Source organism: Uranotaenia lowii, chromosome 3 (assembly GCF_029784155.1).
Source record: "Uranotaenia lowii strain MFRU-FL chromosome 3, ASM2978415v1, whole genome shotgun sequence".
NCBI classification, from domain to species: Eukaryota; Metazoa; Arthropoda; class Insecta; order Diptera; family Culicidae; genus Uranotaenia; species Uranotaenia lowii.
In genome coordinates this window covers 193789825-193807881 of record NC_073693.1, presented here as the reverse complement: position 1 = coordinate 193807881, position 18057 = coordinate 193789825, and the positions used below count along the sequence as shown (strand labels likewise).

Genomic DNA, 18057 nt, shown 5'->3' with positions numbered 1-18057 from the left:
GATTTGTGCGTAAAACTTATTCTTCTTATCCATGACTGTTTACTAAGTACTAAACAAAAAGAAAAGTTCACAGAAGAGGCTGTATTCAAATCATTCACTACTTAAATTCGACTCCTTTCAAGGTTTCTCGCAGTAATTGAATCCAACAGTATTCGCCTCAATCCAACCGATGAAAGACGTAACTCTGGAGCTAACACTCGGAAAGTCAGTTGCACAAGCAGTTCCATAATTAATAACTCCTATACTGTACACCTTTCCCGTAGTAGAGCTAGTATACAACATTGGTCCACCGGAATCGTACTGACAGCTGTCTTTCTTGGGTGTGTAAGTACAAATTTGACTCCCCAGTATAGTATTCTTTGTCAATTTTGACCTACAGGTGTACGGGTTCATCACTTGTAGGGATACTTTCTGCAGAACCGTAGCCATTGGACCCCCGTAATCCAGCGTTCCCCAACCCAAGGTTTCCAGATTTAGTCCATCGAAGGTCCGCCCGGTGTACGGGTATGGCAAACAAGCACGACCCACCGCCGAATTGAAGACTATTGCGTTTGTAGTTCGTACCAGCGCTATGTCATTGATCTGTCGCGTGGCATCGTAATCTGGATACCGAGTGAAGGTAGAGACATTCATCAGAACGGAAGTTGCCGTCAGTGAAAGATTAGCGATGTTGTGACCGCCAACAAGCAGGGCAGTCGAGCTAACCTGTCTTCCCGCTAAACAATGTGCGGCAGTCAGAGCGTGACGATCGGTTACTAGAAGGGAAAATATTAAAAATTACTTTCAATATTAGAATGGCTCCCAATGTCGAATTTCAGAAAACGAACATAAACATATATTTTAAAGATTGACACAAAGAACTGACCCAATCAAAACTCCAGCTCAATTAGACTTGTTTCAAGCGCTAAAAGCGTTGAAAGTTTCAGTTTTTTACATTATAAAAAATAAGGACAAAAATGAAAAAATGATAAAAATGACCAAAAAGATAAAAATTGCAAAAATGCCAAAATTATAAAAATAACAAAAATTATAAAAATTACAAAAATGACGACAGTGATAAAAAGTTACAAAAATGAAAAAATTACAAAATTTACAAAATAAACAAAAGTGATAAAAATGACAAAAATGACAAAAATGACAGAAATGACAAAAATGACAAAAATGACAAAAATGACAAAAATGACAAAAATGACAAAAATGACAAAAATGACAAAAATGACAAAAATGACAAAAATGACAAAAATGACAAAAATGACAAAAATGACAAAAATGACAAAAATGACAAAAATGACAAAAATGACAAAAATGACAAAAATGACAAAAATGACAAAAATGACAAAAATGACAAAAATGACAAAAATGACAAAAATGACAAAAATGACAAAAATGACAAAAATGACAAAAATGACAAAAATGACAAAAATGACAAAAATGACAAAAATGACAAAAATGACAAAAATGACAAAAATGACAAAAATGACAAAAATGACAAAAATGACAAAAATGACAAAAATGACAAAAATGACAAAAATGACAAAAATGACAAAAATGACAAAAATGACAAAAATGACAAAAATGACAAAAATGACAAAAATGACAAAAATGACAAAAATGACAAAAATGACAAAAATGACAAAAATGACAAAAATGACAAAAATGGCAAAAATGACAAAAATGACAAAAATGACAAAAATGACAAAAATGACAAAAATGACAAAAAGACAAAAATGACAAAAATGACAAAAATGACAAAAATGACAAAAATGACAAAAATGACAAAAATGACAAAAATGACAAAAATGACAAAAATGACAAAAATGACAAAAATGACAAAAATGACAAAAATGACAAAAATGACAAAAATGACAAAAATGACAAAAATGACAAAAATGACAAAAATGACAAAAATGACAAAAATGACAAAAATGACAAAAATGACAAAAATGACAAAAATGACAAAAATGACAAAAATGACAAAAATGACAAAAATGACAAAAATGACAAAAATGACAAAAATGACAAAAATGACAAAAATGACAAAAATGACAAAAATGACAAAAATGACAAAAATGACAAAAATGACAAAAATGACAAAAATGACAAAAATGACAAAAATGACAAAAATGACAAAAATGACAAAAATGACAAAAATGACAAAAATGACAAAAATGACAAAAATGACAAAAATGACAAAAATGACAAAAATGACAAAAATGACAAAAATGACAAAAATGACAAAAATGACAAAAATGACAAAAATGACAAAAATGACAAAAATGACAAAAATGACAAAAATGACAAAAATGACAAAAATGACAAAAATGACAAAAATGACAAAAATGACAAAAATGACAAAAATGACAAAAATGACAAAAATGACAAAAATGACAAAAATGACAAAAATGACTAAAATGACAAAAATGACAAAAATGACAAAAATGACAAAAATGACAAAAATGACAAAAATGACAAAAATGACAAAAATGACAAAAATTAAAAAAATAAAAAAACTTTTTTTCAAAAACGACAAAAAATACAGAATAATCAAAAATGACAAAAAATTACAAAAACTTACAAAAATTACAGTAACAGGGAGATGAGAATACTGGTATAAATGATTGAAATTACATTATAAAAAATGGGCTTGTGATATAGCTCAGTTGGCAAGTCTGTTGTCTCCTGAGCCGATGTCCGCGAGTTCGAGCCCAAGAGTAAACATCGAACACAGTTGTACCGGATAGTTTTTCAATAACGATCCGCCAACTGCAACGTTGATAAAGTCGCGAATGCCATAAAGATGGTAAAACGACTATAATCGAAACAAAAAAAAAAAAAAAAAAAAACATTATAAAAAATGAGAAAAAGATCTTAAAAATGACAAAAGTAAAATAAATTACATGTCAATTTCAACATAAACATTAACGAAAGAATAACGTCCGTGACAAAAATAACATTTCTAATGCCAGATTTCAACGTTGAATGCATTTTGGAATTATCTGGCTCAAAAAAAAAGGTCAGTTGGTAATTTTTCAAGACTAAAAATATAAACTATTTCGCATAGGGATATCCCCAAATCAAGTCTGACTAAGCTGATATTTGCACATCAACTTTTTGTACCAATCCACAAACTAAACACATATGGTCGCTTTTTAAAGTTTGATGATGAAATTAAGGGATTTATGCATTGGTAAACTTACTAATAGTGGCTCCACAAACAAGGTTTGGTTTTGAAGTCGCTACATTCATTATTGCTGCTGCCATTGGGAACTCATTTTGCTGTGTAGATACTCCTCCAACGATCAGAGGCTAGAAATAAAAAATAAGATTGAAGAAAATATTACCTTTGTTTGAGCGATCACAGTTTTGCAATCTATAAATCCATTATATGTGTATATTGATAATCAAAATTATAATTTTTCACTGTGCAAAATAAAAACTTGAATTTGAGTACTGAACTCGAAAAAATGCAACATTTTCTTTACACATGTTTGCGCAAAATTTTAGACGATCTTTCTAGTGGTTTTTGAGCTTTCAATGAAGAATACCATGTTGCATTGAAATTTACAGTTAAGTTATTAGTCCAAAAATAGTTTGATACGAGCGATTGGCAAAATGAACACATTAAAACCCATCCCCATACTGAGTAAAATTAGCGTGTTTTTAATATTAAACCAAAATCGATTAAAATGTGCCAAGCGTGAATTTTTATGTTAAGAGCACCCAAGAATGAGGAAAGCAAATAAAGCGTGCAGCCGAACATGTCAAAATTCGACGTGAAAAAAGAAACGCCATTTCGGACATTCGGAGAGCCGTTGGAGCATCCAGCAACACGAAAACCGCGTGCTCCAGGATTTGCCGTGGAAAAGCAGGTAAAAACTTTCCGGTAGTGCTCCGAGCCCCAAGGATGGTGATTGGCGAATAAATCGACGAACATAAAATGATTCTCTCACTCTTTGAGGTAACCCATTCCCCGAACGCATTCGAAAAAATTACACACGATGGCACTCAGTGAGCGAACCAATCGGACTTTCCAGCCAACCTCTTTAGTTCATTCAGGAGGCGATTGGGTTGCCTGTCTGCGATGCTATAATCCAATCACCAAGCGATTGCTTTGGAAGATGATTCTGCACAGAAGAATCGCAGACGAATATCACCAGCGAGCGATTGATGATTGCAATTCTTTCGACCCCATCCGATCATTCGTTCTGCTCGCAAATTTGGTTTTGCTACAGTTTGGTTGCCTGCGTTCGGGCGCTTCTGAAAGTAGCTCGAGCGTCAGCATTAGGTGGATCCTTTTTTATGATGAGGAGTCTCATTAATACATTTGATTTGTTGTTTGAATTATGAAATTGATAATTCAGAAACTACTTTTATCAAAAACCGTTTTTAAAGCAAAATATTACCCATTTTCGATTTTAAGAAATGTGTATACATCAACTTAAGGGGGGGGTAGGGTCTAACGGGTATAAAAAAACACCATTTTCACGATTTTTTTGTAGAGCTATTGAACAAATGTATTCAAATTTTTTGCAACATACAAAGCATTGTTAAAAGAACATTTAGTAATTTTTTCGTAGAAAAATATTGAAAAATGAATCGGTGACGGAGCACTTTCGAGGATGCCTTTTAGAAAACAGGATTTGCGGTGGACATTGTATCTCCGCACAGAATCATATGAAGTAAAAAAATCAGAGCAAAATATTTTTAATAGATGTTTTTCTGAACCCCAACGTTTTTATTTAACTTAAAAAAAATTTTATGAAATTTTTGTGGCTGTTTGAAGTAAAAACTACGATTTTTCACGAAAAAATCTGCCATTTTTCACCTGTAAAATCTCCCCAAAGTAAAAAAAAACAAAAAAGAAAAACGTTGGGGTCTGGTATTTTATATGTAGAAAATATGTTCCAAATTTGAAAAGAATCGGATAAGTAGTTTTCAAATGACGATGTCCACGGACTTTAAAAATGTGCTTTCGAGAAAAACGCGTTTGAAGTTTCTGCTCTTGCTTTCTTGCAGTATTAGATAGGAGGAGATAAAGGCCTATAATTTCTACAGTTTTGCTTCAATTGACTTGAAAATTTGACACAGCATTCTTGAAATGTTTTACAATAAGAAAATACAAAAATAAAAAAATCGATTTTTTTAAAGAGTAAGACCCTACCCCCTCCTTAAGAGATGATGGGTATAAATGTAATGAAAAAAGAAATGTATCCATTTTCATTATCGGTGAAAAGAGATTATAAAACTTGTTCATCTTATTATTAAAATAATATCTTCAATTATTAACTTTAAATACTTCATAACTTTTTTGTGTATTCTTCCGTTTTTCGACTGTTTTTGTTAACATGTATTGAAAAATCCATGAAAAATTATAAAAAATGTTTCAATTCTTCAAGCAAGTTCAAAGCTTCATCTAGAATGATTTAAGACAAGAAACTATTGATTATTCAAGCCCAAGGTTTCCAAAAAATAACTATGTTTTTGATAAAAAAATTTCTCGAATTCTGTGATTTGAACCAAAACTTCTGTGATGGTTTTCTGTGGCGCAGTTTTAATAGAATTTTCAATATTTTTGTTTTTTTTTGTAAATTTTTTGTCTAAACTTTGCGATGGTTTAATCATAAGTTTATAATGTTTTCATCATACATTTATTATTCATATATTTACCACATTTGTCAATTTTTGTTCATAGTGTTGTTATTTTTTCATAAAAATTTAGCCTTTTGTGATGAAATAAAACTCATGATTAGTTTCAAATTTGAACAAATTTTAATCCAAACTAATCTTCATTTTTATATTAATAAATAACACAGGGAAACAGCATTTTTGGTACCTTTGTTTCAAAAACGGATTTTGGAAAAATTTGCGTCTTAAAATTCAAAACATTTGTCAAATTTAGTCTCTCACCTCTAGTTTTGGTGAAATGGCGTGTGTAAATTTTAAAATTGGTCAGTTTTGGGTAAAATTGATTTTTGATAACTGATAAACAAACAAGCGTACATGGAAACACATGGATTTTTTTGAATCAATTAATAATATCTCATTGAATGTTCTTGTTTCAGAGATACATCACTTGAAATAAAAATTGAATTATGCAAAAGACCCAAAAGATTTGATTACAACTATTCCTCACATCACTCATGGAAGTCATTAAATATTTGACGATGAATATTTGAGCTCATCCAACAACTTTCAATACCCGTTTTTGCAAATTTGGACAAAATTTTCTAAAAGAAAAGTTCAATAACTTTTCTCTCAAAAGTCAAAATTTCTAGCGGTCTTTGGGAAAGTTGATTATTGACTTAAAACCTTAATTTTCAAAAAAAAATTTTGATAGTGTTCTCTATTACTGCCAAAAAAGTTCCCAAATTTGATTAATGTATTTTAACATGCTTTCAAATTTTATCTCGATACAAATATACTCAAAAGATGGACAATGTTGCTGCATACATTTAGGTGCAAAAATATAAACAATTCTCAATATTTTTTTATCTTAAAAACAAACGAAATTTTATCTTCATGCAATTCCCTAAATCCTCGCTCTGTTCCCATGTTCATTTTTTTCTTCAAACTTAACCATTTGATAGGATTTAAGCCATTTTTTTCTTCTCCGGCTTTTTCATGGAAAATGACCGATTTTTTTAATATTCAAAAACTATCATCAAATGACCATAAAAATAACACTTATACTAAACTTACAACAAGAAAAAAGTCGAACTTTTGCATTAACCAACCCATCTGCTCCTAAATGCTAAAATTTGATCAGAAGAGATGTTTGTTTGTGAGCCTTCAAATAACGAGATATTTTGAGATTTTGAAATTATAGTTTATGTAATATAAAAAATCTTCTAATAAAAACCAAATTTAGCTTATTTGTAGCTCAATTCATAGGCTTTCAAACGTAGTAAACAGTTTGCAGATATTTTATCTTTTTACTAAGTTAATGATGATTATCTGCAAAAATTTCATGTTAATCTAAGTTACCCCGCTGATCAAAGTTCCCCCAGTTTACGGTACATCAAAGTTTTAACTTATTTTTCATATCCCTTGGCAATAAAATCAGTTTTTTTCTTTGAAAATAAGAAAGATCATAAAAAAATATGAACATGTTGCGAAGAATTCAAATGTCTACCGTGTACCGTTTGGCCGCAATGATTTTTTTTGTTAAATACTGTGTGCGGCGATTGAAAGATATCTGAACGAACGGAGGGCCAATCATTTGCCGATTCGATTCCTTCTTTCAGTTGAACCAGTTGAATCGGATCAGCGAACGAATATCTGGAGCCAGGAAAGTCGATGATTGCATCATTGCATGATTCAAACCTGCCCGTATGCAAGCGCCCAACGTTCAAAACCAGCAGCACTCACAATCAGACTCGATCAACGTTATTCTTTTTCCCCCAGCGTTCGGTTCAGACAAAGATTCGCGAGATCCGAAAGAGCGCTTGAGTGAATCGTTGAAGAGTGCATCGCGATTGAGTGAACGAGTGGATTCAGACCATCCTTGCCGAGCCCCTTGCACTAAAGTTTCTTTTCCCCATCGGTCAGGAAACCGTTCCAAAACGTGGTCCGGCGAAGGCCAAAGGAAGGAGGCTCGCAACCGGTATCTCGGCTGGTAAAGACGGCCAGAAAGGTGAAGGCTCGAGGAGCCAATAACATTAATATTTCACGCCACAAAATCCTTCTACAAAACAAGCTGGTAAAAAGACGGTGCGAACCCGGACACTTGCAAGGTAAGCGACCAAGTTCTAAAGCGAACGTTCCGAAAAAAAAATAGCAGCGCTCTTCTCTACGAATACAATTCGACGGTAGGCAAAGGCATCACTCGGAAAACGAGACAGAGCCACACATCCACGTGTGTAAGTATCACGTGAAAGAATCCGCTGACAAACTATTGACACGTTTTGCTTCCTCAAGGCTCTTTATCCTCTCCTCATCTCCAATCATCAACCGGCGCGGCATTTTCGGGCAGTGGCACACGAGCCGAACAGCCGAAGAAAATTAGCAGCTCCCTGGTAGTACCCAGGAGGCGCCACAGGCGTAGGCATTGGCATGCGAGCCGAACAGCCGAAGAAAGATCAGCAGCCACCTGGTAGTCCCCTGGAGGCGCCACAGGCTTAAGGCGGAGGCACCAATACAACAGCCAATCAGCGCCTCTAGCGAGGGAACGGCTGAAGGCCGAAGAGCGGCGGTGGCAGCAGTGGTGCCTTCCTTCGGCCCGAGCAAAGAGCAGGCAATAGCTCACGCAGTGCTGCCAAATAGTAACTGGGAACCACCGGGACTCGAGAATTGCCGTGAAGAAAAGTGGAGGTCTTCCGGCATAGATTGTCCATAAGCAGAAGTGGAGCTCGCAGTAGTGCCATCCGATCGGCACAAACAAAAGCGGGCAACATCACACGCAGTGCGGCCAATCGGCTCTCCAGTTTGCCGAGCGGCCGAAATAGCAGCAGAGGTTCCGAGGTACCACCTTATCGGACCCAGGCGTAGGGCGGCCGACTAACAGAAACGGTGCCAATGTGCCACCCAATCGGCCCCAGGCATAGGACGGCCGAAAGAGTAGCAGCGGCGCCAAGTGCCATCCAATCGGCCCCGGTCGTAGGGCGGCCGAACAGCAAAAGAGGCATGAGGTGCCATCCAATCGGCCCCAGTCGTAGCGCGGCCAAAGGCCGAAGAGCAGCAGAGGCGCCAGTAGTGCCATCCAATCGGCGCCCCTGTCGAAGGGCAGCTGACGCATGCAGGGCAGGCGAAGTGCCGCACTAAGAGGATCCGTTCAACGAGAATGCGGTGAGTACACGCTAATAGAAGAAAAGTGGGAGTGTTTTTGCCAAAAAATTTTGAGAACATAAACAAAAATCAAATGAAATTTCTCTTGTCACTATTTGTGGCACCGACCACGATCAGCCTGCATTACAACCATCAACAACAAATTTCTGAGAAGGATCGTGAAAAATCCAAGAAAGTACCAGTGGAAAACTATTGGACCAATGTTTATATGGAAAATTTGTTCGAGGAGACCAGAAAGGTCTAACGCTTAGATAAAATTTGAATTTAATTTTTGATGATTGATGAATGTTAGGCATGTGAGGAGTTCAATCAAGCGCAATCCAAGTAATTCGACTGAAAACATGATAAAGAAGATCATTTTTTTAATCTGATTCGTTCTGATGACAAAGAAACATTCTGCTGATGATATCTTTCACACAAACTCAATTAAAAATTAACAATTTGTTTTAGATTTACAAAATCACTTAATGGGATTTCAAACTTGTTCGATAATTAATTGATTTTTCATCAAAGTGCAACCCGTTTTGGTTTAAAAATAACCCTACGACACAGAAACTTTCCAACGACGACACCTACCTTTTTCCTGGTTCCACAGTTGCACGGCAAGGGAAGCACCGAAATCTGACAGCGGAAGCGCCCTCCCCCGGTTAGGGTGAATGGCCACGAGTGCAGCGCCACAACCATCTTGTTCCCCGTGGAGGCAACGTTGAACGGAGTATTTCTACATTGCCACAATGCACCGGACAGGCTCGGATCGCCATTCAGCGACAGTATCAACTTGTCATAGATGCATCCGGTGCGATTGAGCAGCTCCACATTGTAACACTGGGCATACAGATAGTAGTTGACCGGAGCCTGCAGCGTGTACCGACAGTTGATTCCCGGTTTGAAATAGTTGGGCCAATTCGGGGAAGCTATGTAGTTTACACTTCCGGGAAAGTAAATCATCGAAAAGTCACAGCCGGTATACGATTGGCCATTACTAATTTCGGTTAGCCAAAACAAAGCTAGCCAAAACGATGCCTGAGCCAATACTTTGAACATCGCGAATCTTTCGAACGTGTTCGATCGAAATTCGAACACTAATGATTGGTATTTTTTGACTCGGTTACAAAACAGTTCAATTTAAAGGCTGACAAAATCAAACCCAAACAGCTGCTCAAATATTATCACACATGAAAAAAATTATTTTCCCCATAAGTTTATTTTTTGTTATGTGTTTCAATACACTCTAACCACTTTCTATAGCCGCACTTCCTTGAGGGAATAATTTTTCAGAAGGAGGCATACTGACGAGTATATCTTACAAAATTCACAAACCAATTCGAAGTTGAGGTATGGGAGAGTGGGGAATCATGGGCCACTTTTTTTCGTTGTTCCATAACTTCTTTATCATAAAAGATAAAATGAAAATAAAAAATGGTATGGTTTTCTACATTTTCAAGGTAGCATGAGGTATTTTTTTAAATTTTTTAATAAGTTATTTTCTCCAAATTCTGACTGTTTGAAAAAAAAGCAATATTTTTTAGATTTTGAAAAATGTTGGGGAATCGTGGGCCACCAAATCCAAATTGACCAAATAACATGCAAAGTTTATGAGTTGACCAAAAACTGTAATTTCCTAATTCATTTCGTTATTTTAAAGCAATTTCAGATGATAAAATAGAAAAGAGAGCTGTATATGATCGCATAGATTCCAAAACCTGACTCGCGAACGTTTTAGAAAAATTTCTTATATTGGATGCATAAAATATTTTTCATAACTCTTCATTTGGCATAAGAAAACTTTACAGATAGGTAAAACGTATTTTAAGTTCTGAATGTGTTTTAAAACATAAAAATATAAGTGATTCAAGATGTGTGGCCCACGATTCCCCACAAGCTATGATTTGCCAATTGGTTGCGTTTGTGTGACTTATTGATGTTTCATCAAAAATTCCTTTTCCACGTGAAAGATCATGACAAAACTAAGATCATAAGCGTATGAGCATATTTTTGTTATGCACTTTTGGTCCCCATCGATGCAAATAGCGGGTGTTTTTTTTAATTATGTAAGTAAATTTTTCTAACTTTTTTAGCTTGATAAATAAAAGAAGCATATGGTGCGTATTTCAGTCAAAAACATATAGGAATATATGCTCACGCGAAGCGACGACGATAACAGTTGGTTTGAGATTTTTATCTCAACACACCTCTGAGATATTAAAAGTGGCCCACGTTTCCCCATGGCCCACGATACCCCACTCTCCCCTACTTAAATTGAAATCATTTTTATATCAACTTTCCAAGGAATTCTAATCTTTTCATTGTTTTGGTGTCTGTACCCAAAAAAGAGAATCTCGAATCCATTTGGTGCTAATTTAGTTTTATATCATTATATCAACACTTCCCCGGTACAACTGTGTTCAATGTTTACTTTTGGGTTCGAACTCATGGAAATCGTCTCAGGAGGCAACAGACTTGCCAACTGAGCTATATCACAAGCCCCTCTCGGGAAGGATACCACTGCATACAAATACCACTGCATACAAATACTGATGAGAAACGTGAAAAAACACATAAGGATAACAAAATCAAACCTAAACAGCTGCTCAAATATTGTCACATTTGTCACACTTGAATTTTGGAACGTATTCTGTTGGGGAGAGTGGGGTATCGTGGGCCATTTTTAATATCTCAGATGTGTGTTGAGATAAAAATTTCAAACCAACTGTCATCGTCGTCGCTTAGCGTGAGCATGTATTCCTATATATTGTAGACTGAAATACGCATCATATGCTTCTTTTATTTATCAAGCTAAAAAAAAGTTAGAAAAATTTACTTACATAATTAAAAAACACCCGCTAGTTTCATCGATGGGGGACCTAAAGTGCATAATAAAAATCTGCTCATACGCTTATGATCTTAGTTTTGTCATGATCTTTCACGTGTATAAGGAATTTTTTATGAAACATCAATAAGTCACACAAACGCAACCAATTTGCAAATCTTAGCTTGTGGGGAATCGTGGGCCACACATCTTGAATCACTTATATTTTTATGTTTTTATACACATTCAGAACTTAAAATACGTTTTTCCTATCTGTAAAGTTTTCTTATGCCAAATTAAGAGTTAGGTATGAAAAATATTTTGTCCATCCTATATAAGAAATTTTGCCAAAACGTTCGCGAGCCAGGTTTTGGAATCTATGCGATCATTTTTATTTCATCTTCTGAAATTGCTTTTAAATAACGAAGTGAATTAGGAAATCTCAGTTTTGGGTCAACTTATAAACTTTGCATGTTATTTGGTCAATTTGGATTTAGTGGCCCACGATTCCCCACCATTTTTCAAAATCCAAAAAATATTGCTTCTTTTCAAACAGTCAGAATTTGAGGAAATAAACTTATTAAAAATTTAAAAAAATAACTTATGATACCTTGAAAATGTAGAAAACCATACCATTTTTTATTTTCAATTTATCTTTTATAATAAAGAAGTTATGGAACAACGAAAAAAAGTGGCCCATGATTCCCCACTCTCCCATACATCAGAAACAAAAATAACAATCTTTCCTTTGAGTTTATGTCTTGCGTTAATTTAATACACTCTAAACACTTTCTTTAGCCGCACTTCCATATGGAAGTAATTTTTCAGGATGATGTCAACTGACGAGTTTATTTTACGAAATAAAGGGACTCGAAGTGTAAGTATTCTTATGTAAAATTTTTTTTTTTTGAGATAACACCAAATCTTGACGTTTCATGCATCTCTAAGCAATCTGGCATCAATTTCTGGATTTCCTTTAGCCCCCCTTCTTTACGTGATTTTTGAAATTCTTAAATCGATTTATGACAAAAACAATGTTCCGAGATAACACCAGATTTCGACGATTTAAGTCATTTGTCATCAAAATTCAAATTTCGATTTTCCAAACCAAAAAATCCGAAATAGTTAGAAATTTTAAAACATTTTCGTTAACATAATAATTATGATTTTGGAAATATGTTTAAAGTTTTAAAAAAATCTATGAAATCTGTGAAGATTTTTAAAATTCTATGTTCTGCAACACAGATTCTGTGATAAAGTATTGCTCAAAATTCTCTGAAATTATAGATTTTTCGGTGATTTCGGCAACCTTGCCAAAATCACCGTAGAAAGAACCGCTTCATAAAGGAGGTTTTGGTGACTGATTTTCCGCATGATGTTTTGCTCAAACATTATGATAATTCATTTGAAAGTTGTTTTACATTAAAAGTTTTTCGTTTTAAATAGTAACTTTTGAATATACTTCCTTAAATTTCTAAAGCGGTTAGCATGATTTCTATAATAAGTCAAGAGCCAAGTCAGTTCATGAGCCGAATTTCAAGCTAAAATCTTACATTTGAATTAACTTTATTTGGTTGGAAGTTGGAGCAAAGAAAAAACTAAAAAAACAGCCGTCCATATCTTAAAAAAACTTATTATACGTTCAAAACAAATAAGATTAAAACTTTGCGGTTCGAATATGATTCTTGGAAAATCGTGCAAAATTTGAAATTTTAGTGTGAATTTTGGCCCTAAAAATATTGCATTATTAATAATATTAAACAAAACACCAAGAAAATATGGAATTCCAAGTAGATTTTTTTTAGTAAAAATTTACAAGTTTCACCATCAGCAAACAATTGTTTTAATAAATTTTATTATGAAAACCCAATGAATATCTAATTATTTTTATCACAATCGGGATTTTTTCATTAAACAAAACTTGAAGAGAAAACTCAAATTCTACTTAACATTTGTGACTTTTCAAGTTGAATTCCGAACCTGAGTTTAAAATATATTTTCGGAATGGTTGTTGGTGTGGTAGATAATTTTCACAGAGGTTTGTGACTTAAATGTCAAATTTTTTGCTTATCGAAAAGCAAAATATGATTTCATTGAATCAGCGAATGAAACAACATTTTTTTTAACTATCATGAAGAATTGAGGCACCATCCAGTTGCAAACATTAGAAGATAACGAAATGCGGGATTAACTGACACGTTTCGAACGTATGGTAGAGTGTAAAAAAAGTCAAGCCGATAAAAATTCATAGCGGCATTTCTTATTTAAAAGAAATATTATTGACAAGCGCAAAAGGAGATGGAAATTGTACTCAAAAAAATGGTTTGATGAAGTTCGAATCAAACATGCCTATGTTTGCATATTCTTTCTAAAATATTTCTTCAAAACATGTTGTGTCTGTTTTTACATTGTTGGGGGAGATGTGTAGCCAATTATTGCGAGGGCGATACTTTCTCACCTGATTGGCCTTTTTGAGTCGATGGGAGTTATTAAGCAAACACTAGCGACACCATGTCCTCCTTTTGGGGAGCTTTTGAAAACGGCCATACCTTTGTCCTAACTACAAAACGTCAAACATTTACCTGGCATTACGAATAATCTCTCTCGGCTGAGCGGTGAGCGGTCGTCAGTCAGTCAACGATATTCGGTGAGATAGGTTGTGCGTGTCTCCCGTTCAGCCAACGGACCGTAGCAAACTTACACAGAAAGAATATCGAGATTTTATATTGATTCAAAAACAACCTGCAGGCAGAAACCAAAAATACCAAAATTTAAAAAAAAATAACGTAAACAATGTTGAACACGTCTACTGAACTGAATAAAAAACCTGCGCAGGCAGGAATCTCTCTAGTAAAAAGGTTCGCCAGCAGACGGTGTATTGTCAATGCATTTGAAATCTAAAGTTTTCACGCTGGCTAGAGGCAACCTTGCACCCAAGAAATATTCAAAGAAGGTAGTACCAAGGCAGCCCTGCTCTAGTATTGGTACAGACTGTGACGTCACAATCACGAGAAATCTGTTAATTTACTAGAAAACTTACCTTTTCCGTTCATAATTCATAATATGTTATTCTAGAAGAATTCTTGCACTTCTAGATCGGTACAAAAAAGAAATATTTAAAGAAAGTAGTAGCAAGGCAGCTCTGCTCCAGTATTGGTACAGACTGTGACGTCACAATAACGAGAAATATGGTAATTTACTAGGAAATTTACAATACTGATGTTATGAAATCTCTTGGTACATCTTTGTATCTGAAAATAATCACATTTTCGTAGGTGATGGAAAGAATTAGAGAAACATGAATTATCACAGAACGAAAGAACATAAGCCGTAAATATCATGAAATTTTCGAAAAAGATACAACGGCTCACCGGCAGGACTTGAAGCGGAGATTGCAGGTTCAAGTCCTGCCGGTGAGCCGTTGTATCTAATGGTCAAGTCAGTGCAGTTTAAGCTACTCATTACAATAAAGTAATCAAACACAATTTTTCGTTCAAAACCGCAATATTTTATTGAAATTTTAGTAAAATGAGTCCACAATCATTAATTGATGTTTATTGTTCTACATAAGAATTGTATTTGGTAAACTGGTTCAAAAAAATCATGACAATGAGTTGAACACTTAATAACTACCAGCTAGACCATTTCAAAGCTTAATTTTCCTTCATTTTTGCACGTTTTGGCTTCATGATGACATTGCATTCATAAATTCATCGTTATAGAACGTGTTTTTCTTTAAAATTAGCCACTGCCTTATTGAAATAGTTTTTGTCCAACACCTCGGCAATCGGCAACCCTTTCTTCTGTTTGGTTCCGACTCATGGAAGACGTTTAATAGATGTCTGGTCAACATGAATGTCGTCTGTAACAAGGTGGGTATATATTCAGGAGGTGTTCCCGAATAACGAATTCCCGATTCAGCCATTTTGGCTATGTAGGCTATGCAACTATATGGAACTCATGAAGTTTGTTTACCAACAAACCACAGAAAAGTTGAGCAAAAAATAAACAAACTCATTGAGAGACCCGCTCACTCCTCGTCTACTTACTGTGAAAGTCGGAGAACCTAGTGTATCTAAGAACCTTGGTCTGTAATGTCACCGTCGCTGATGTAGACGAAATCTCCGGTTTGGGGATTCAGCTAGATATATCAAATATTTCCTTAAGCCTAGTCCACACTTGAACTGCGATTTTGGTTGCTGAGACTTGTTTATGTTTACATTTACAACAAGACGGTGCGATGCATACCTCAAGTCTCCTGAGAAGTATGAGAGACTTTCAGCAACCAAAATGTAAACATAAACAAGTTTCATCAACCGAAATCGCAGCTCAAGTTGCCAAGTGTGAACGAGGCTTTAAGCCTCTTGTCGGGAGACTTGTTTACAAACTAACAGTGTACTAAAATGAAAAGGCAAGCTTAGGTCTCAACTGTTCTATAGACTAAAAGTAAACAAACGCAACGAAGCAATCAACATGGCTGATCCTAAAATTTGAGAGATCGTATCACCTTCTAATTACCCCCCTTGCTTTTCGTCTAGTTCAAAATGTAAACATAAACAAGTCTCAGCAACCGAAATCACAATCCAAGATGCCTAGTGTGGACTAGGCTTTAGACAGACGTTAGTCCGCTTTGTTGATGTTTTTTGTTTTGAAAAATCATACAATGAACTGTGAAGATTATATTTGTTCACTAATTTTTTGAATTTTTTTTTACATTTTTATCTGTTTCAAACGCGATGAATCTAAAAAAAATCATATCTACCTGAACAAATGTTGTTGTGGCACATATTGTTTAATATGAATTTTATAGTGGCTTCAAAAACATTTATTTACTGTGCGGTCATTAACATGCTTAATGTTATTGTTATTCAGCAGACCAGAGGTTGCCAAAAAACTTGTAAACAATGAGAAATCAGCTGTTCGTTTGACAAGCTGGGAAATAGCTGATTCCCGATAATGACATTTGTCTGGGGGTGCGTGGTGTACACTAGACCGCTGCAAACTTTGTGTGGAAATTTCAAATTCTTAAACTTTTACCCTCCCGTAACTTTTCTTGGTTGTTTTTTGGTGAAATAGCAATAAAAGTTTTGGAAGCAATAAATCCAGTCCTGAATTAGCACAACAAGTTTTAATTTTATATGGAAATTAGTATGGAAAAAACATAATTTTTCATTAAAAAATCGCCGGGGATGTACTGAAAGTTCCAGAAAATATAACTTTGGATGAAAAATATTCCATGATTGTTGCAGTACAATTAATGTGAATAAAGCATAAACCTAACTTGTGTCCCAAAAAAGATATTAGATGCTATTTTCCAATTTTGTTTTTTATTTTAGCGTTTTTGACAGCTTATTTGAAAGCTGTGTAACCGTAGGATGAGAATAAAAAAATCTCAAAAAACAACTTTGCATTGGAATGAATTTTTTTTTTTTGAAAACCAAAGAATCAAAACCAAAAATCAAAGACCAACTTCATTTCAAGCTTATTTGAATTTTCTGTTGTGTTGTATGATTATTTTTGATTATTTTGAAAAATTTTAACAAGAGATGACTATCATATTATAACATAAATAAAAAATTTATCGAATCACCAAAAAATCCATTAAATAAAACTTTTGATTTATTCAAAGAGCCAAATATTGTTTAAGATTTAAAAAGGCCTAATATTGTTGCATAATTTAATTGCCTACCAATTCTTTGAAGAAAAAAAAATGTTTTGATCAATTCCACATATTTGCTTTGCATATTGCACTTTTTTTATGCTTTCACCAACACAGATGAAAAGGGCGGACAAGCCTACTTTGCCTATTGAAATATACTACGGTGGTAATGTTATCCGGCCCACTACTATTTTTATTTTTTAACGACTGGATAGTAAGTGAAACTTCGTTTGACGATGTCGGGCGTAAGAACAATGGATTAGGAGTTCGATTCATGTTTGTTAATAGATTGTAGGTTGGATCGACAGTTATCTTCCCAGCCAATGATTTACCAATGTCTGTGAAAAAATCATTAAAGGACTGGCAAACTTGATGCTTGTTTTCTATAAGTTGAAAAATTCAATTGAGTCCAAACAAAAAATTACTCTTATTGCTATGTTTTAAGCCTTTTGCACACAATGGCATCAAAACAATAATTTTGAAGATGTTGAGATACGTAAAAGCCATAGTGATCAAAGTTACCCCGAAACATGGAATCTGGTATTGTAACAAACATTTTGTTATAGCCACTAATGTCGTTTGTATATTTTGCTATCAATGATCATGCTTTATACTCCTTACCTCAGTAAGTAATTTAAATTTTTTAAATGTTACAAAATAGAAATCATTTCCAAAATATCCGAAAATGAATTAAAAAAGTGATCCTGTTAACCCAGTTTACGGTACCTATGATAACTGAATATAATTTAAATTCACTGGATGATCTCATTAAAAGCGCCACTTTTTTATCTATGATAACTTTAAA

The 18057-nt window shown here is 34.5% G+C and overlaps 1 protein-coding gene across 1 annotated transcript; it reads right to left on the bottom strand.

Moving 5' to 3' along the window:
* Positions 1-77: 77 nt before the first annotated feature.
* Positions 78-9854, bottom strand: LOC129754716 (venom serine protease-like). Its single transcript, XM_055750929.1, has 3 exons — positions 9361-9854; positions 3198-3306; positions 78-755 (listed from the first exon to the last, which is right to left on the bottom strand). The coding sequence occupies exons 1-3, from the start codon at positions 9826-9828 to the stop codon at positions 118-120; spliced, it is 1215 nt and encodes a 404-aa protein (XP_055606904.1). The 5' UTR covers positions 9829-9854; the 3' UTR covers positions 78-117.
* Between the last annotated feature and the right edge of the window lie 8203 nt (positions 9855-18057).